The sequence below is a fragment of the Oryctolagus cuniculus genome, chromosome 7 (assembly GCF_964237555.1).
Source record: "Oryctolagus cuniculus chromosome 7, mOryCun1.1, whole genome shotgun sequence".
Lineage (NCBI taxonomy): Eukaryota > Metazoa > Chordata > Mammalia > Lagomorpha > Leporidae > Oryctolagus > Oryctolagus cuniculus.
The window spans coordinates 85,364,116-85,386,338 of record NC_091438.1 but is presented as its reverse complement, the minus strand read 5'-3'; the positions used below and the strand labels follow the sequence as shown (position 1 = coordinate 85,386,338).

General features: G+C 38.2%; 1 protein-coding gene and 1 long non-coding RNA gene across 9 annotated transcripts in view; one reads left to right on the top strand and one right to left on the bottom strand.

The window, feature by feature from the left end:
* Nucleotides 1-22,223, bottom strand: part of COL24A1 (collagen type XXIV alpha 1 chain) — a 419,676-nt gene that overhangs the window by 22,599 nt on the left and 374,854 nt on the right. For all 8 annotated transcript variants that reach the window (XM_070078137.1, XM_070078144.1, XM_070078142.1 and 5 more), the window contains 4 exons: nt 19,837-19,890; nt 12,804-12,839; nt 2,109-2,144; nt 1,981-2,007 (listed from right to left, as the gene is read on the bottom strand). In XM_070078137.1, coding sequence (XP_069934238.1) covers nt 1,981-2,007; nt 2,109-2,144; nt 12,804-12,839; nt 19,837-19,890 — 153 coding nt within the window. The remainder of the gene's footprint in view (nt 1-1,980; nt 2,008-2,108; nt 2,145-12,803; nt 12,840-19,836; nt 19,891-22,223) is intronic.
* LOC127493426 (uncharacterized) overlaps nt 1-22,223 on the top strand; it is a 68,539-nt gene that overhangs the window by 45,594 nt on the left and 722 nt on the right. The window contains exons 2-3 of the long non-coding RNA XR_007923563.2: nt 1,031-1,253; nt 1,805-1,901. This is a non-coding gene — a long non-coding RNA (uncharacterized lncRNA). The remainder of the gene's footprint in view (nt 1-1,030; nt 1,254-1,804; nt 1,902-22,223) is intronic.

Here is a 22,223-nt window from a genome sequence, read left to right as displayed (position 1 = left end):
AGAAAATCTTATTCTCAGAGATAAACTGACATTTTCCAACAGTGGATTCTGAAAAATACCAGAAAGACAGTATATGAAAACCTGCTGTCATATTGACCAATAAGAAGGAAAAAGAAAAGAAAGGGAGAAAAAAAGCAAATAAAGAAAGCTGACACTGAGTACCCATGCTGTGTTTAGCAACATACTTTCTCATTTAATCCTTCAATAATTCCTCAAAGTATATATTCTTTTTTAAGTTTTATTTATTTACTTTAAAGGCAGAGAGGCAGGGAGAGAGGGAGAGGGAGAGAGGGAGAGGGAGAGAGGGAGAGAGAGGGAGAGAGGGGGAGAGAGGGAGAGGGAGGGAGAGAGAGGGAGAGGGAGGGAGAGGGAGGGAGAGGGAGGGAGAGAGGGAGAGAAGGAGAGGCAGGGAGAGAGGGAGAGGGAGGAGACTTCCATTTGCTGATTTACTCCCCAGATGACTGAAATGGCCAGAGCTGTGCTGATCTGAAGCCAGGAGATTCCTCCGGGTCTCCCACATGGGTGCTGGGGCCCAAGGACTTGGGCCATCTTCTACTGCTTTCCCAGGCCAAGGAGAGCTGGATGGGAAGTGGAGCAGCTAGGACACAAATCAGCACCCATATGGGATACTGGAACTGCAGGCGGTATCTTTACCAGCTACGCCACAGCACCAGCCCCAGTATATATTCTTATACACATTTTGTTCAGAGCAAAATTTCCAACATGTCCTACTTCATTTTGGCAATATGGGAATACATGTTTTCCAAGCAGGACAGGACACATGTCCCAGAGTTTCACTACATGCCTTTTGTTTTTGTATTAAGATTTTATTTATATTTTTGAGAGGTAAGCTACACATAGAGAGAGGGAAAGACAGAAAGAAAGGTCTTCCATTTGCTGGTGCACTCCTCAAACTGCTGCAGCAGCTGGAGCTGGGCTGATCTGAAGCCAGGAGCCAGGAATTTCTTCTGGGGCTCCCACACAAGTGCAGGGGCACAAGGACTTGGGCCACTTTCTCCTGCTTTCCTAGGCCATAGCAGAGAGCTGTATCAGAAGTGGAGCAGTTGGTACTAGAACCAGCGCCCATATGGGATGCTGGTGCTACAGGAAGACACTCAAGAAAGATAATCCTCGCCCCACATGAAAAAATCAAGGGAAATGAAGAGCTCCAAATCTGTTGAGAGTGAAACGGTCTGCATCACCACCCAGACCCATCAGAGGTCTAAATGACCTCAGAGCAGCACATGGAAACGGTGAGTATGACTTGGACGGTGCCGGACTGACTGTTGTCTGGGACAGTATAGCCATGAATGGATCTTTAGAAAGGAAGTGTGACCAAGCACCATTGCATTGGACCTGGAGGGCTGAAGAAGCGGGGTGGGATAGGTTGGAGATGGAAGGAGCTCTCTGATAGGAAGCAGGAAAACAAAGATATTTCTCAAGCAGAGAGGAAACGAGGGAAACCCAGCTGAGAAGTCACAGCTGAAGCAGCAGAGGCTCTGCCTCACAGATAAGGGTGGCAAGGCTGAGCTGTCAGACAGCAAATACATGAGAAGCTGAGGGCTTCAACAGCCAGGAGCAACCAGGAAGGATTCAAATAAAACCTAGAAAATGAGTAATTCTGGTTGGTAAAAAAGAACATTTTTTAGAATGAGAGCTAAGACCTAGATATAGGAAGAAATGGAGGGAGTTAGCATTTTTTTTTTTTTTGGCACTTATGATGTTGTAATACACTGTGCTGAATGTTTTTATTTAATGCTCAAAACCACTTGAGAAGGTAAGAGATATTATCTCCACTTTTTAGGTAAGAAGAATGAGACTTAAAATTAGTGTGGTTGAACTGGGTTTTCATCAAATTAGCATGAAGAACAGAGGTACACAAGAGGAACATCCCTAACAAGGTATTAACAGAAAAACTTTTAAAATGTTAATATGAAATTCTAAAATAAAACAAAATAAAACCAAACAAAGAAAACTTACTCTAGGGCCTGGTGCTCCAGGTGGACCCTGTAACACAACAAATAAAACAAATTTACTAATTCTTTATCTCAAGTCAGGCAGAGCTATCAACATCAATGGTAAGCAGATATCAATGTAAAGAAACTCACTGGAGGCCCTGGTTGACCTCTTGGTCCTTGGGGGCCCTGGAAGAAATAGAGACAAAGCACATTTTGCATGTAGTATACTTTTGGTTTGCTGTAAGTAAAAGAATTAAGAGTTAACATTATCTTTTTGTGTCAGGTCTGACACATGATTCAAAATTGAGCATTTTCAAGCTCTTGCCCTTAACTATCATTCATATTCATAAATAGGTTGGATATTCACTTTTGTGCTAATTTTAATAAACTATTATTTAATGTAACATTTAAAAATGTGAATACTGTCTGTGCAGGCTTTTCCTGTTGGATCTATTTGTCAAAGATAGTGTTCTTGCACAACTCCTTTCCCTCACCTACCTATGAATGGGTTACCAACTCCTATTCATTTCACTTCCAAACCTCTCCAAAATACTACTGTTTCACCCTCATAGCAACTGTCTTAAGTCAGTATGACTCATGTACCACGGGCTGAATGTTCGTGTTTCTCCAAAAGTCATAGGTTGAGGCTCTCAGCCCCAGCGTGGTGGTGTTTAGAGGTGGCCTTTCTGGAGGTAATGAAGTCATGAGGGTGGAGTACTCATGAAGGAGACTAGTGCCCTTATAAAAAGAGACATAAAAGAACAGAGTGGTCTTTTCACCATGTGAGGCTACAAGAAGGTAGCCTCTGAAAACCAGGAAGAGGGCCCTCACCAGACACTGAGTATGTGGGCACCTTGGCATGGACTTCCCACTTTCTATCAACTGTGAAAGCTTAATGCTTGCTGCTTGAGCCACCCATTCTATAATAATTTATTACAGCAGCCTAAACTGACTGCAAACAGTATTTTGTCCATACTCTTAATTTGAATTCCTGACTTAATTCTCTCCACAGTGCTAACTACCTTCTACTTGTAAAACAGAAATTCAGTCATGTCATTATTTAGTTAAAATAATCCAGTAGATCTTTATGTTTAGAGAATGAACTATGACATTCTTAACAATGGTTGCTACAATTTATTGAGATATTACTATACAACATTTACATTTTACACTTAAGGAAATGGAACAGTTAAATAACCAACCAGTGAATAAGGGGATTTTGTAGGATTAAAATCCCAGTGAACTGAATGAAAAAGTACATGTCCTTAGCCTTAGTGAGGTCTAGTCCTCACCTCTACCTACTCTCCCCAACATATCCTGTATTTCATCTGTACTGAACTATTTGTAGATCTCTAAATCTTCCAAATTCTTTCATGCATGCATTCTCTTTCATGAACTATCGGCCTACATTAGCAAGAAGCTGGAGTCAGAAGCCTGAGTTAGGCATTGAACCCAGGCATTGTGATATGGACACATCTGTCCTAACTGGCATCTTAACTGATAGGCCAATAGGTCTATCCTTCTTCTAGTGCTTCTTCAATATTGCACACCCTGTGTGCTTAGCATGCATGCTACTTCCCGTTGCTCAACTAACCACTTATTTTTCTGTATTCCACAGAATATAATACACTGGAAAGCTTCTTATCCATCTTTTTATTTCTAGAACAAGAATAGTTCCTAGTACTTAACAGGCATTCAATAATTTTTACTGAAATGTTGAATGAGTGAATAATGTTAAAATCAACTAATATTTTTTTTTTGACAGGCAGAGAGGCAAAGTGGACAGTGAGAGAGAGAGACAGAGAGAAAGGTCTTCCTTTGCCGTTGGTTCACCCTCCAATGGCCGCCGCGGCCAGTGAGCTGCGGCCAGCACATCGCACTGATCCGAAACCAGGAGCCAGGTGCTTCTCCTGGTCTTCCATGGGGTGCAGGGCCCAAGCATTTGGGCCATCCTTCACTGCACTCCTGGGCCACAGCACAGAGCTGGCCTGGAAGAGGAGCAACCGGGACAGAATCCGGCGCCCCGACCAGGACTAGAACCCGGTGTGCCGGCGCTGCAAGGTGGAGGATTAGCCTAGTGAGCCGCGGTGCCGGCCAAAATCAACTAATATTAAATTAGAAACTACAAATGATAACATGTGTCAAAAGTTACAGTAATATTTTTCAAAATGAAACAAAAGATATCACTATTAAGGCCAATATGTCTGCTCAACATTAGCTTACTTTATGGTCAACTGAATATTAAGACAATTTAATCAAATTCACACTATGGTTAATATATGGTAAAGTAAAATTTGTCTTTAGCTGAGTTTTGCATAATGTTGAAATTATGCTTGACTTAGTGTTAAATATCTTATTACCAAAGCTGTTGATCCTAAATATACTGACAGTCAGAACAAACAACCCATTGTAACTTAACTATTTCTTTTTTTTAAACTTTTATTTAATGAATATAAATTCCCAAAGTACAGAATATGGATTACAATGGCTTCCCCCCCCATAACGTCCCTCCAACCCACAACCCTCCCCTTATCCACTCCCTCTCCCCATCCATTCACATCAAGATTAATTTTCGATTCTCTTTATATACAGAAGATCGGTTTAGCATACATTAAGTAAAGATTTCAACAGTTTGCTACCACACAGAAACATAAAGTGAAAAATACTGTTTGAGTACTAGTTATAGCATTAAATCCCAATGTACAGCACATTAAGGACAGAGATCCTACATGAGGAGTAAGTGCACAGTGACTCCTGTTGTTGACTTAACAAATTGACACTCTTGTTTATGGCCTCAGTAATCACCCTAGGCTCTTGTCATGACCTGCCAAGGCTATGGAAGCCCCCTGAGTTCACTGACTCTGATCATATTTAGACAAGGCCATGGTCAAAGTGGAAGTTCTCTCCTCCCTTCAGAGAAAGGTACCTCCTTCCTTGATGACCCATTCTTTCCACTGGGATCTCACTCGTGGAGATCTTTCATTTAGGTTTTTTTTTTACCCCAGAGTGTCTTGGCTTTCCATGCCTGAAATACTCTCATGGGCATTTCAGCCGGATCCGCATGCCTTAAGGGCTGATTCTGAGGCCAGAGTGCTGTTTAGGACATCTGCCATTCTATGGGTCTGCTGTGTATCTCACTTCCCATGTTGGATTGTTCTCTCCCTTTTTTATTCTATCAGCTAGTATTTGCAGACACTATTCTTGTTTATGTGATCCCTTTGGTTCTTAGTCCTATCATTATGATCAATTGTGAACAGAAATTAATCACTGGGACTAGTGAGATGGCATTGTTACATGCCACCTTGATGGGATTGAATTGGAATCCCCTGGTATGTTTCTAAGTCTACCATTTGAGGTAAGTCAGCTTGAGCATGTCCCGAATTGCACATCTCTTCCCTCTCTTATTCCCACTCTTATATTTAACAGCGATCACTTTTCAGTTAAGTTTCAGCACTTAAGAAGAATTGTGTATTGATTACAGTATTCAACCAAAAGTATTAAGTAGAATAAACAAAAAAAATACTAAGAGGGATAACATATTAAGCTGCTCATCAACAGTCAGGGTGAGGGCTGATCAAGTCACCGTTTCACATAGTGTTCATTTCACTTTAACAGGTTTCCTTTTTGGTGCTCAGTTAGTTGTCACCTATCAAGGAGAACAAGTGGTATTTGTCCCTTTGGGATTGGCTTATTTCACTCAACATAATGTTTTCCAAATTCCTAACAGGGATCACTTTTCAGTTAAAATTTAAACACCTAAGAATAATTGTGTGTTAATTACAGAGTTCAAGCAATGGTACTAGAACAAAAAAAAAATACTAAAATGGATAAAGTATTACATTGTACATCAACCATCAGGACAAGAGCTGATCAAGTCACTGTTTCTCATAGTGTCCATTTCACTTCAACAAGTTTCCCCTTTGGTGCTCAGTTAGTTGTCGCCAATCAGGGAGAACATATGGTATTTGTCCCTTTGGGACTGGCTTAATTCACTCAGCATGATGTTTTCCAAACTCCTCCATCATGTCTGCTATACTTTTATTGGTTTCCATGGCTTATGATTATAATTTTAAACAGAGCATATAAAAATGTCTATCTCAGAAGTTGAATGATAAGTTATACAAACATCATATTTGAGTTAGTCTTTTAAATATTCAAAGACTTAGAGTGTATTTGGCTTGATTCTGGATCAATGTTGTAAAAGTAACATTCCACTGAGTGTCTGACACTTGAAAAATCTCACTGATGATTCAGTACAAAATATATATCCCATCTTTGACTTTGAAAGAAATTTGTCATAAAATGAAAGAACTATTTTGACTGATAATTTCATTGAATCATTTCAATTTGTTACTCAAAACAAGTCACATCACCAGAAGTATCAAACAAAATACTTCAAACCCAATGGGACAGACAGGGCAACCTTAATGAAACAATTGCACAGAACAGGACAAGTAGTGAAGTGAAATGGGATTCCAATGATGCAACATTTATTAGTTCTATTTAATCTTCTAATTTCACCATTAGGAAGAAGTGATTTACCCTCTCTGTAAAGTAGTTTATAATAAAACCAGGTCTGTCTACATTAATTTCCTAAAAGGGACTCAAATAGATGTGAATGATTATGGTGGTTATTTGGCTATAATGAAATTACTGCATGTAAAAATAGATTCTGTCTCCACTTAATCCTAGAATTTACATAGGATTCCCCAAGAGTAACACAATTTATAATCAAACTTTATAAATGATATGGGCTGGCATTGTGGCACAAAGGGTTTAAGCTAGTACTTGTGATGCTGGCATCCCATATCACAATGCTGGTTTGAGTCTTAACTATACCACTTCTGTTCCAGCTTCCTGCTAATGCCTGAAAAGGCAGAAGAAGATAGCCCAAGTACTTGGGTCTCTTGTCACCCATGTGGTAGACCAGGTCCTGACTCCTGGCTTTGGCCTGGCCCAGACCTAGCTGTTGCGGCCATCTGGGGCATGAATTAGTGGATGGGAGATCTCTCTCTTGCTCTCTTGCTCTCTTTCTCTCCTGTGTCACTCTGCCTTTCAAATAAAAAAGTAAATCTTAAAAAATACTGATTAATGCATGTTTTTGAACCTGAGTATGTTAGTCTTTTCCTTTTTGTGCCCTCCTTTATGTCAACTCTTTATGTAATTTCCTTTATGCAATTTCTTTTTCTGTAAATACAATCTTGATTTACCTTCATGATCTGCAGTGTGGCTCTAACAGTGGCACAGGAATTCCTTCCTCTCATCTACAAATTGAGGGGCTTCCACTGTAGGATGTTCAGCAGCATTCACTAGGTGCCACTAGCAAGTCACCCTCTCCCCTGGAGTCAGGGTGGGGAAACATTTTTTCTGCCAAGGGCCATTTGGATATTTATAACATCATTCGTGGGCCATACAAAATTATCAACTTAAAAATTAGCCTCCTTTAGGTTTACTGAATTGTGAGGTCTGCCTGTGGCTGCTTTGGCAGGACCAGACCAAATGATTCTGTGTGCCTTCTATGGAGAATGGGCTGGTCTTTCCCCACCCCTGATAGACAATGCCAAATGTCTCTTGGGAATGAAGGTGCAAATGGTTCCTGGTTGGGAACCACTGGTTTACAATATTTAAGCATTTAGCAATATTAAATATGATTTACTAAACAGCAACATAATTTGGATGGAGTCAATGAGTTACAAGGCACAATGCATGACTGTAAATCAGGAACTTACCCTTCTAGCTGGCATGTGGGCAGGTAGGCTACTCTTGGTATGGGGTAGGATATACTATTGTCTTCACTTAAATTGTCCCTAACCCTTATTTGCTGAGGAGCACTTTAGAAAGATACAATCTCATGAGCACTGGGAAATGTGGGCTCTGGTCTTGTCTTTGAAACTTGTCTTCATACTTTGCTGCATGTTTTTGAGTGAATTACTGCATGTGGCGCTCAGATATCTCAATTGTAACAACAGATTTGGTAAAGAGAATTTCCAAAGTTCACTTGGAACTGTGATTCTTCATGCTTTTTATCAATTTTCATCCTCATGTTTTATACCTGGAGAAAGGAGGTATATACATACACAGAGGTTGAAAATTTCACTTTAGAAATTTGTATGGATATAATAGAAATGTGTACTTGAATTTTAAAAGTTTTTCAATTGAATTATATTATGTGAATTTAAAATATATATTTATATGCATTCTTTAAATTCTTAACTTGTTAATATTTATGACACATTTTCTCATATATTGATTTCTCAATGTAATATAAACTGTCCTCCCTTTCAAACTGGAGGCAAAAAAATAATTTTGCTACTCAAGAACTGGGAAGACACATTAACATAGAGAAAATACTGGAGGAAATATCAATGGGATTCTTCAATATTTTACTAATTTTCATTAAATAATATGCAATAAATTAAGCAGTCAACCTAAAAATTCATACTGAGATTGTTTTCTCTGTATATTTTTCAACTTGTATAGCTCTCAGTTTTATGTTTCAGGTTGTAACATTTTGTCAAAATCCTTTTCATATGATTGACACTAGGATATTTCTTCCATCAGTTAAAATTTTATTGTCTTGGCAACCCTCTTCGCATTACTTACTCCAAAAAATTCTGAATGTTTGTGCTCTCATGGAAACTGGGAAACTTTTTTATAACCTTTCAAGAGTAATTTTCCAATAATGTGATAGTTTTGAGGTAGGAGGACAGAATCCTAAATGCTGTCCACTAGGAGATTTTCCAAGGGTGCCACAAAATTCTAGCTCTGTTTAGAGAATAAACATGAATCCTGGGACTCATTTTTTCTTCCTTAATTTCAATTATTTATTTATTTGAGAGGGAGATGAGTGAGCGAGAGAGTGCTCTGATCTGCTGGTTTACTCTCCAAATGTGGGCAATGGCCAAGACTGGGCTGAGGTTAAAGCTGGGAGCTGGAAACTCAATCCAGATCTCCCATGAGGGTGGCAACAACTCAATAACTTGAGCCACCATTGCTGCCTGCCAGGGTCTGCATTAACAGGAAGCGGGAGTTGGAAGCTGGGTATTGAACCTGGGTACTCTGATGTGTGATCAGGGCATCTTAATGGTCATCTCTCTTTTTCTGTGTTTGAATGCAAGAGAGAAATATCCTTCATTTATTAGTCAGTGTTCAGTCTCCAGATGCCCTCAATAGGCAGGCCAAATCTGGGAGCTGGGAACTCAATCTGGGTCTCCCATGTGGGTAGCTGGCGCCCAGATATTTGGGCCATCACTGCTCCCTCCCAGAGTGCACAGCAGCAGGAATCTGAGATTGGAAGTAAAGCTGGGACCAGATTCCAGACACTCCATTACGGGATGTGGGTGTGGGTGTCCCAAGTGACCTTAACCACTGTGCCAAACACTTGCCCTTTAACCAGAGTCTTAACCACTAGGCTAAATGTGTGTTCCTAGGGACTCATTTTTAAATTAGCCTAGTCAGGCAGTCAGGTAACAAGTTTAAAAGAGAAAGGAAAGGAATCCTCCTTTAGGGCCATACAGAAACAGCTGTCAGTGGTGAGGAGGACCTTACTTGAGATCAATGCTAGACTTTACAATGTTAAATTACAGAAGATACGAAGCTTCCTAACCAAGAAACCAAATTTATGCTAAAGGGATACTTTTCACGTGTTGTGTCAGGAGCTATATATAACTTCAGCCTTTTTTTTAAAGTCAATGATTCATGCTTTGGTCTAGGTATAAAACTTAGCAAGAATAGCATAGTTTTATAAATTCTTAAACCAGCTTCATGGAAAATTTAAAACTAAGATTTATAAAACCAATTTGATAGACTGATGTGAGTCTCAATTTTTCTACAAAACGTAAAGTGTTTTATTTATTTCCATATAACAAGTCTTAGCTAATACAATCATTGTCCATGTGCCCCATTTACCGGTATTATCTGAGCTCTGCTCCCATGAAGATATTATATTCTGAAACACAATATGCATTAGGATTCTAATTATTTAAACCTTCTATTTAAAGAAAGCAAACTTGGAGAATGCACTGAAGAAGTCCTAATGAGAACATAAGACATGTTACCATGGTTTTTCATATTATCAAAGGAGAAAAGACTTTAAGGCACATTTTATGGATAAGGAACTTGGCAGAGCAATCTCTAGGAATTAAATTATGAAGAAAATACAACAATATATTATGAAAGGGAATGACCAAGATTAATGACAGAATGGTCACAAGAGTCTTCTTTCAGGTTATATTTGAGCAGAGATCTGAATATTGAGTTAAAATCAGTCATTTGAAGAGAGGTAAAACCATTTTCTAAGTAAAAGGAAGGCATATTCCAAAGAATACAAGGAAGATTAGTGTAGCTGGTAAGGGGAACATGGGACATGATATTGGAGAGACAAATGGGATAGTTCATGTAGGCCCTTGTAAATCAAGGTAAAGAATTTAACTTTATTCTAAGTTCAAGAGGAGTCATAGGGAGGTTTTAAAGAGGGTAGTGATATGATCTGATTTATGCTTTAACGATAAAGACATCTCTTCTAATTCCATACTCAGTATAGGAATTCTAGTCCAGTTACTCACAGATGATCATTAGGCTTTTAGTGACAGGCGCTTGCAAAATTATCTTGTGTAGCAATTCATTATTATATTAAAGCTCACTACTAGTCTGAACTGAAATAAACCTTAATAGTCTACTCATTTAGTGAATAGGTATTTAGTGTGGGTATTAATTACATGCCAAGGGCTATGGCAGGTTGATGACTAGCTGGGTTGCTGGGACTAGTTGGTTTCAAATATATTGCATGCTCACACAGAACTTGCTATCTTTCAAGGAGCTAGGCTCAGAAAATGAAGATATAATTTAATAAGTAAATCATTTTAATTTTTATCACTTTAGAGTCCCTGTCTTTTGGAAGACAACTTTGAATATTTGAAGACAACTTTGAATATTTGAAGACAACTGTCATGTTCCGATATCTCAAACCTTCTCTAATTTGCTTACCAATTAGTCAGGAAATAGTTATTGAATGCAAACTGTAAGATAGGCACTGTTAAGTGTTGGGGACACAGATTAAAACAAACAACAGTGGATCAAATGTCTGTGTCATGGGAAGATACAATAAATAGCAACGACAGCAAACAACAGGCTCAAATACATACGTAACACATTAGGAAGTAAGAAAACAGGTTAAGGAAAGGCAAGGAGGCTCAGAAAGGTCAGGGCATGGCTATTTTACATAGGCCAGTCAAGAAAAATCCTTCTGGTAAGAGGACACTTAAGAACTGAAGAACAGGCAACAAGGCATTGCACTAGGTCCTGAGTACCAGGCATTATCTCCAGGAATGGCAATGGAATAGGGCCAAAACATCAGCAACCCTCACTCCTGCCTGCCACTGAGCAAATCTTTAAGTCTTTAAATCAAAACCTTAAGATGAGCGGGAATTAGAGAGATAAAAAAGGGAGTAGAGAAACAGTAGGTGTGAGGGTCAGGCAGTGAGGAGCCTGCAGAGAAAACAAGGAGAGGGCTGTGATCAAGCTACAGAGTCTGGCAGAAGCAAAACATTCCCCATATTTTAGCTGGTCTTTCCAGAACATGGCTCACAGATCCTTCACGATCCGAGAGCTCTCCTCTGAACATGCTTTAAGCTTGTATGTTCCTCATTGGAGAAGGCCTGACTGGTGCCACTACCTGCTCTATTCTGGATGCCATATTTCTATTGGTACAACCTGAGATTGTAGTCATAATCCACTGTGCTTATAGTCCATCAAAGCCATTCAATTTTTGTTCACATGGCATTCTTGTGACATTGTCATAGGTACTTGAGGTTTCCTAATCCTCATAGATGTTATGTTCCAGCCAGAGTACTTGGAGAAGATCAGCTGGGGAAACATGCCCAGCCAGAAGAGGAGGTGGTGTTGGAAAATGGGCTAATTCCAAGCCTCATTTCCTTTCCCATTCCCATTCCTCCTAGGGGTTATGGCTTTAATATGTGCTTACATTCTTGATTCTACTTGCTTCCTGTTATAGTAAATCTACTGAGAAAAGGTGACAGCCACATTTCTGTAAACTGAACACGTCTATTGTGATGACTTTTGAGCTTCTTAGGCTATCTGGAATCACATAATTTCTCCATTTCAGTTAATTAATATAACTGATATTTACTTATTCTGAGTTCCAAGCACACCCAATGGGGAGAAGAAAAACAATCTTAGCTGCCGCTTTGTAATCTTATTACCTTTTAATCAAGATTGTACTGCTACTTTGAAGTTTATTCTTACAAGCCTTCTATATTTAGTTTTGACCTCCCTCATTTCACCCCTGGCCTGCCCTCTGTTATGGCTGCTGCATGATCCCTGCTGGGGAGGTGTTTCCTCTACTTTGGATCTTAAACTTGGAGCAATTGAAAACCTTTAAACGTGGGGAAAAGTGAGTGCAGTGTGCCTTCTTCCTGTCTTCTCACCATTGCTATTGGCTGAAGCATAAAACAAGTGACTTTCTTCTGCTCTGCAACCCTTTTCTGCCACTGTGGGCCTCCACCTAAAGCCACTTGGCAGTGCTCTCGCTCGGGTGCCGGTGGAGACGACCCACACCTCTTCTCCTAATGCTTCAAAAAGCATCGACTCCGTTCACACAGCATTCTGGGAGGAGTGACATGGACACCGTCTAACACATTTAGGGCTTATCAGATTTTTACTGCTGCATACCACACAGGTTAATTCTGCCCCCTGAAAACTATAATTGCATTTTTATTTCACAGCTCTCAGAGATACAATGTGAACAACTCTAACATGTCCTTGCTTTCATGGAGCTTAAGGCCTACTGACATGGGCTACTATAATCATAAATTAAATTAAACTTACAGCTTCACCTCTAAAGCCTTTTTCACCTCTGGGTCCCTAAAAGGAAAAAGAAAAGACTTTAGTTCAGTGGTATTGACACTTATTTATTAAATACAGTTGAGGTTGTATGCAGTAACAGGACAACTTATATTTTTGCATTTTCGATCTTAGTAAGACTTTGTTATTCATTTATATAAATTACAGTTTTCTTTTTTCTAAGAAAAACCAAAACAATCTGTTAATTCACCCTGCTGTCTCTCCCTCCACCTTAAAGTGAGACTGTGATTACAAGCCATTTAGTCACTCCATTGAGTCAATCGCTGATCTGAAATCATATACAAAACACTTTAGAAAGGAAATTCTTTCTAAATTAAGGTAACAATCTTCTAATATTTGTTTCCCTCAGTCTTTGAAAGCCCAGTTTTTAGTGTGGCTTCCTATTTTTCTTTCATCTTCTGTTTTCTGTTCTTTTTAGCTTCCTGCAAATTTCTATAGGTTGCACACATTTTATTTCAGTTCATATTTTCTGGCTTTACTTTGGAGTTCCTCTTTGATCCATGGATTATATGGATGTGTGTAATTTAATTTTCAAGTGTTTTCAGACTTTCCAGTTATCTTTCAGTTACTAATTTCTTGCTTTAGTCCATTATGGCCACAGACCATACTTGTATGCTTTCAGTTTTCGTAAGTTCAGTAGAATTTGTTTTGTACCCCAAATATGCTCTATTTTGGTAAATGTTCCCTATGTACTTGAAAATAATGTGTGGTCTGCAATGGATGGGTGGACCTTTTACTTTTTAAACTCCTGTGGATGTTTTTGTATTCATGTTTGTGAAAACATTATTTTTTAGTAGAAAAATGAGATAATACTGTTTATCTTTCCTGTCAGTTGAAATTATACCTTCACAACAGGAATGTTCTTCCATGCCAACCTGCATTCTTCTAAATAACTATAATACCTGTTTAAAAAATTATATTTTTAATTAATTTCTTTTATTAGATTTTTTCTAATTTTTGTCATTCTGAACCGCACTGTAATGTATAACTTTGTACTCTAAAATTGTTAAAAAATTACACAATTCTTCTTAAGTGCTGAAATTTAACTGAAAAGTGATTGCTGTTAAATACGAGAGTGGGAATAAGAGAGGGAAGAGATGTGCAATTCGGGACATGCTCAAGCTGACTTACCTCAAATGGTAGACTTAGAAACATACCAGGGGATTCCAATTCAATCCCATAAGGTGGCATGTACCAATGCCATCTTACTAGTCCCAGTGATTAATTTCTGTTCACAATTGATCATAATGATAGGACTAAGAACCAAAGGGATCACATAAACAAGAATAGTGTCTGCAAATACTAGCTGATAGAATAAAAAAGGGAGAGAACAATCCAACATGGGAAGTGAGATACACAGCAGACTCATAGAATGGCAGATGTCCTAAACAGCACTCTGGCCTCAGAATCAGCCCTTAAGGCATGTGGATCTGGCTGAAAAGCCCATTAGAGTGTTTCAGGCATGGAAAGCCAAGACACTCTGGGGTAAAAAAAAAACCTAAATGAAAGATCTCCACGAGTGAGATCCCAGTGGAAAGAATGGGTCATCAAGGAAGGAGGTACCTTTCTCTGAAGGGAGGAGAGAACTTCCACTTTGACCATGGCCTTGTCTAAATATGATCAGAGTCAGTGAACTCAGGGGGCTTCCATAGCCTTGGCAGCTCATGACAAGAGCCTAGGGTGATTACTGAGGCCATAAACAAGAGTGTCAATTTGTTAAGTCAACAACAGGAGTCACTGTGCACTTACTCCTCATGTAGGATCTCTGTCCTTAATGTGCTGTACATTGGGATTTAATGCTATAACTAGTACTCAAACAGTATTTTTCACTTTATGTTTCTGTGTGGTAGCAAACTGTTGAAATCTTTACTTAATGTATGCTAAACCGATCTTCAGTATATAAAGAGAATTGAAAATGAATCTTGATGTGAATGGAAGGGGAGAGGGAGTGGGAAAGGGGAGGGTTGCAGTTGGGAGGGACGTTATGGGGGGGGAAGCCATTGTAATCCATATTCTGTACTTTGGAAATTTATATTCATTAAATAAAAGTTTGAAAGCAAAAAAAAAAAAACATATTCAGGCTATTAAAAACAAAAACAAAAAAATTTATCCCCAGAAAGTTTGTTTGGAATTGCATGTATAACTCAAAATATGAGCATATATATTTCTTTTGATTTATGGCATGTTCTCTGTTACTCTTGTAAGCTAAAAATATTATTTACTTGCCACTAATATTAGTTCTGCTTCTTGTCTTATTTCTAGTCCACTTTAAACTACAACATTAACTTTTAAAAACTGATTTAATATCTTAACAAGCAATTAAAAAAGTTCTCATCCACTTCCAACCTAGTATTCCAACCTAGTATGAAACATATCTTCTAATATCAGATATTGACAACTATATTTACATATGTATAGGAGAACCTGGGCAGGTTTTCTAATGTTGGGATAGTATTATTTATGTATTTTTTTTATGAATCATGCTTTTCCACTTAACAATCATGAAATAACTGAGAGTTAGCCTACTTCGATATATAGTTGCTTTTAATAATTGCATACTATTTCATGAAATAGACCACAATTTGTTTAGCCATTCCTTTACAGATGAGCATTCAGCATTTTTTGGTTTGTTTGTTTTGCCAATACAAACACTATTGTGAAAGGAAAAAAAATCTTTGAAAATTCCTCTAGCATATTGGGTGCTTTTTGTTTCTATTAGACAAATTACTCAAAGTGGAACAGCTGAGTAAAGAGTGTACATACTTACATTTTAACAAATTTCATTCCATAAAGGCTATAATTTAAGTTTCTACCAGTGATAAATGAAAGTATAATATTTTCTTATGAAAGATAGATACAATAGCTCATTTTAATTTGCATTTCTTTTTTTTTTTTTTTTTTGACAGGCCGAGTGGACAGTGAGAGAGAGAGACAGAAAGGTCTTCCTTTGCCGTTGGTTCACCCTCCAATGGCCGCTGTGGCCAGCGCATTGCGCTGATCTGAAGCCAGGAGCTGGGTGCTTATCCCGGTCTCCCATGGGGTGCAGGCCCAAGAACCTGGGCCATCCTCCACTGCAGTCCCGGGCCACAGCAGAGTGCTGGCCTGGAAGAGGGGCAACCGGGACAGAATCTGGTGCCCCGACCGGGACTAGAACCCGGTGTGCTGGCGCTGCAAGGCAGAGGATTAGCCTATTGAGCTGTGGCGCTGGCCAATTTGCATTTCTTTGATATAAAGTTAGGTGGGCATCTTTTTGTTCTAGAAACCTTTTATTTAATGAGTACAAATTTCGTAAGTACAACTTTAGGAATATAATGATTCTTCCCACCATACCCGCCCTCCCACTCCCACTCCCTCCCTACTTCCTCTCCCTCTCCCAATCCCAGTCCCATTCTCCATTAAGATTGGTTTTCAATTAAATTTACACACAGAAGACCAACTCTATACTAAGTAAAGATTTCAACGATTTGCACACACAAACACACACAAAATATATAAAAAAAAACTGTTTGAGAACAAGTTTTATAGTTAATTCTCATAGTACAACTCATTGAGGACAGAGATCCTGCATGGGGAGTAAGTGTACAGTGATTCCTGCTGTTAATTTAACAATTAACACTCTTATGTATGATGTCAGTGATCACCCGAGGCTCTTGACATGAGTTGCCAAGGCTATGGAATCCTTTTGAGTCTACAGTCTCCATCAGTATTTAGGCTAGGCCATAAGCAAAGTGTAAGTTCTCTCTTCCCTTCAGAGAAAACTACATTCTTCTTTGTTCTTCTTTGATGGCTCCTTCTTTCCACTGGGGTCTCACTCACAGAGATCTTTCATGTAGGATTTTTTTTTTTTTTTTTTTTTTTTTGCCACAGTATCTTGGCTTTCCATGCCTGAAATGAGGTGAGCATCTTTTAAAATAATTGTTGACCTCTTGGATTTCTTTTTTTTTTTCACTGAGTTTTCTAGCTTTTCAAATCCAGTTTGTAAAGGCTCTTTGTATACTAACACGTCATATCTTGTTAGCACTGAAAATATTTTTTACAATCCATGTTGATTTTTGACTATCTATGAAATCATTTTTCTACAATTTTAAAATATTCAAGAATCTAAACTTTTTTTTTTATCCCTTTATCATTTTCAGTTTTCCTATTTAAAAAAAGACTTACCTGGGGCTGGCACTGTGGTGTAGTGAGTATAGCTGTAACCTGTGACATTGGCGTCCCATATGGGTGGTGGTTGGAGACCTGGCTACTGCTTTTCTGATTCAGCTCCCTGCTAATGTGCCTTGGGAAAGCAGTGGTAGATGGCCCAAGTGTTTGGGCTCCTGTACCGGTGTGGGAGATCCAGAGGAAGTTCCTGATTCCTAGCTTTGGCCTGGCCCAGTTCAGGCCGTTGCAGCCATCTGGGGAGTGAACCAGCAGATGGAAGACCTCTCTGTCTTTCTCTTTCTGTAACTCTGCCTTTGAACTACATAAAATCCTCTCTCTGTAAAAAAATGACTTGAGAAGCAGAAATAGAGAGGAAGAGAAAGCTCTTTCACCAGCTGATTCATTACCCAAATACCCACAACTGCCAGAACTGAGCTTGCGTAAAGCCAGGAGCCAGGAACTCAATTCAGGTCCCCTATGTGGGCGGCAGGAACCCAATTACTCACATCGTTAGTGCTGCATCCTAGGGTCTGCACTAGCAGGAAGCTGGAGTCAGGACCTGAAGCCAGATATGGAACCCAAGTACTCCAATATGAGATTCAAGTGTCTTAACTGACATCTTCACCAGCATGATAAATGACCATATCAGGTTTCCCACTTTATATAATAGGTCCCCTCAACACTGAAGCCTGTATACTCTGATTTTCTAGTTTTCTAGGATTTTTATTGTTTAGACTTTAAAAAGTCATTTCATATTTTTTCTTTTTCTTTTTTATTAATATAAAGAGAACAGATGGCATGCATTCCATAGAAACAGTTCTGAGAAGACAAGCACACTCCTCCCCTCAACCCTCTCTCTTTTTTTTTTTTTTTTTTTTTTTTTTTTTTTGTGAAATGAGCTTCCAGTTTATTTGTAGCAAAGTAACTACATATCACTTTCCTGTCACTGGTGATTGTGGTCAATGGGACATGTGGAAAAATGCAATGAGAGTATTCAGGAAAATTTTTAATTTTTCCCATGATAGTGTTACAGAAAATCCCTCCCCTCCTTGGATAATTTGTCTGGATGTGACTCCTGAGAAACTGTGGTCATCTTTCTGTAAGTATAATTATGAAGCCAATATTTAGGATAGCACAGTAGAAAGATATGGCAAGAATTTGGTCTTGGACATCATGACAGAGTCACTAAATAATCAAATCTGAAGATTTCCTTAACCAGTGGACTTCCTGTAATATGATATATAAATTTCCTAATTGTTACAACCAGTATGATTCAGGATTTCTGTTACAGCCCAACTCATCCTAACAGACATATCATTTTTATTATAATTAAATATTTAATCTAATTCTGGGCCCTATTATGTTATATGAATCTATTTACTTATCTCTTTGTGCTACAATATAATTTTGTTTACAATGACTTTGCAGTATCGTCCTATTTGGAAAAGCAAGTTCCTCATGCCCCCCCAACTATTTTTTCACAATGTTTTTGTTATTCTCAAATGCTTATTTTTTCACAAGGAATTTTTCCTCTTTGAATGGAAAATGGGAAAAATCTGATGTGCAGGCTAAATATTGTAAGAGACTTTAAGAACTGCCTATAAATAAAACCAGTAAAATATTTTAATTGAGACATTTCTGCATCACATTTTCCTTGACAATTAATAGTTCACATTTTTGACAAGGAGAATAATCATTCTGTAATCAGAACAGTATGTGTTCCTTAGCTTGCTGAAGAACCACCCACTGAAACATGAGCATTCTCTCACAATTTTTGATAGTTCTGAGTGGCAAATGCTGAAAATCTACAGAAATGTTGAGTTGTACATTTTTTAAAATTAGAAATCCAAGAACTTTAGTGGTGAATTTCCTTTAAATTTATCAAAGAGAACAGCTGTACTTAGAACCTGAGGAATACCGTTTTTATACTTTTAAACTCTGTGTGGCTATCAATAACACTTTCAAATGACTCAACATTACTGATTCTCTGCAAGGAATAAATTTTTCATCTCTGAGATTCAATTTTATTTTAGATTGTGCTCTTTCTCCTCTTCATACAACTAACAGCATTGTAAAACTTTTTCGTGACCACCACCCTAATTTTGTCATTGGTAAATATCTCAATCACTGGCAAATATCTTCTCAGTTTCTCCTCTAGACATAGATTGAAAGGGGTAAAAACATCATTGGTCTTGAATTAAGAAGCATCAGCCATGAAATTCACTAGCTCCATCACCTTGAATGACTAGGTGAGCTTCTATGAACTTCATCTATGAAATGGAAATAATAGTATCCACTGTAAAAGCTGTTAGAATTTGAGAAAAGTTACTATTTTAATCTACTTTATTCTTCACTGCAACCTGTACTCCATCTGCAACTTGTTTTCACAAAGATGATCACTGACAACTCCTTTCTTGAAACATATCTTAGCTTGCACTGCCCTGATTTCCCTGTTATTCCCAACAACTATTTTTTGCTTTCCGTTATAGAGAGTGCTTCCAAAGACTCAAATCTTGGCTGTCTGCACTTCTTTTGCAATCTATGTCCTCTCCTTTAGAAAACAGGCACATTTTTATGGCTTTAGTGATCCACTCTATGCTGAAGGCATCCTTCCCTCCCTGTTTCAGTTCTATTCTCTCTTCTCAGTTCCAGTTTTAAGTGCCTAACTCACTATTTATCCCCTCTTCACTGCAAATATGATCCCTGACATCTCCGAAATCACCTTCCAGGAGAAACTGCACATTTATTTACAATCTTTGCGTCTTGAACACACAGGCTTAGCCTTTATAGATTATTATAGAAATAAAATTAAAGAAAAAAATAAGAGTAGGAAAAAATATTGTGACAAACTTACAGTTCTACCTGTTGGACCTATTATGCCTTCTCTGCCAAGAGGGCCAGTGTTTCCCTGTTGGGGTAACAGAAAAACTGTTAGTTTCATGAGCAGTAGAATTCAGAAAAATCCCAGCAATTTTCTCTGCAATGGTAAAATAGCCATATTTGCACAATCACAGCTTTTGTTCTAAAACCATATAGTATTAGCACAAATCATAGTAATCTTCATTAATAGTATGACACAACTCTGCATATTACTATAGTTTTCTTTCAGGAGAGCAACAATTGTATAATTACTAACAAATCGATAAACAAGGATGATAATTTTTATGCGGTGATAACTTCAATAATGGATTTTGTATATATGCCATTACATAACAAAAGAGACTATATAAAAACACAATGATGAACAAATTTTTGAATAGATTTCTAAATAGATGCTGAGAAGTAGATTTTGAGTGACATGAAACATGTAATAGAGGGTACGAAAAGAACCAGAAGGTATTACATATGATCAACTTTATAAACATGTTTCTTCATCTATAAAAATAGGAATAGGCTGGTGCTGTGGTACAGTGGGTAAAGCCCTGGCCTGAAGCACCGGCATCCCATATGGACACCGATTTGAATCCTGGCTGCTCTTCTTCCAATCTAGCTCTCTGCTATGGCCTGGAAAAGCAGTGGAAGATGGCCCAAGTCCTTGGGCCCTGCACCTACATAGGAGACCTAGAAGAAGGTCCTGGCTCCTGGCTTCGGATCGGCATAGCTCCAGCCGTTGTGGCTATCTGGGGAGTGACCCAGTGGATGGAAGACCTTTCTCTCTGTCTCTACCTCTCTCTGTAACTCTGTCTTCCAAATAAATGAAATAAATCTTTAAAAAAATAGGAATAAGAATGCCTACTTTCCAGGCTTACTGTGAGAATTAAGTATGAGGAGTCCTTTTTAAACTATGAATTGGATTATACAGATAACCTTGAGTAAGCTGGCTATCTAGTTTATTTCTCCCAAACTAGGCATACAGCTTACCTTTTCTCAAAGAATGCAAAATTCTCAATTTAATGTTTCCAAAAATTGTACCCCAACTCCCACCAGTTACAAATTAGTTTTTACAGCTCATCCTTGATTTAGAATACATAAATGTGTGTGTGTGTGTGTGTATGTGTATATATATATATATATATATATATATATATATATATAGCAGGCTCTCTCTTTTCCAACTCCTGCAGAGGTACAGAAAATACTATCAACTAAGGTAACTGTAATGCCATGTGGTTTATCAACTGACAGCTTTAATATTAAGTTGTCCTAGAATAACAGAAATTGCCTGATACTTTAGAAGTAAATCTAAAGGGATCATTTTTAAATACAAATATTGATCTTAAGTAATAATTTATAAGTATGGTACCCAAATTTCAAAGATTTACAATCAAATCAAGAGACTTTCTAAAAAATTATTTATTTATTTGAAAGGGAAAGAGAAAGAGAGAGTGAGAGAGAGAGTGAGAGAGAGAGCGAGAGAGAGAGAAAGTGAGCGAGAGTGAGAGAGCGAGAGAGTGAGAGAGCACGCATGCCCTGGTTCAGCTTTCAAATGTCTACAACAGCAGGGATTGGGCTGGGCCAAAGCCAGGAGCCTGTTAACTTAATCTAGGTAACCCATTCAGTGACAGGAATTCTAGTCTTGAACTATCACTGCTACCTCTCAGAGTCTTCATTACTAGGCAGGTGGAGTCAGGAGCCAGGCCTTAGGAAGAAGGCTACTTAATATCCATTCTATATTGTAATAGTGCAGTTAGGAAGCAATCTTATGACATATAATTTGGTCAGTCATATGTGGATTCAAATAGTAGGTTCTATATATATACTAGTCATATATTGTTCCTCAGTAAATTATTTTTCAGAGGCTTAATTTCCCTACCTGTAAAATGAGTACACTAGCATCTATCATAGGATTTTCACAATCTGAACACCAGTACCTGGTACATAACAGCAACCTATCAAAACATTTCACTTGTTTCCTATAATGACTGAATAAACCATTATCTGTGCTTATAAATGAATATTTCTGAGTTAGTTACCAGAACTTTACTAGTAATGAATGATTTCTGACTCAGATTTTGGCCCAGAGAGACACTTAGCTTAGTGAGACTCTGCTTAGAACAGGTGCTAGGCAGGCAGCCAACTTCTCTTTAACAATATCAAAAAAGGACACAATTAATTTAGAACCCAATAAAACTAGAGTGAATGGATTTCATTAGTGGGGAAACAATATGAATAAGAACTTAAAAGTAATATTTGCTACAGAGAAGTCTATCCATGTATATCCACCATGGATAATCAAGAATTTAACTTACATGAGAGCACCAATTTGCCATTGATTCTTTGGAAAATCATGAGAGCAACCAA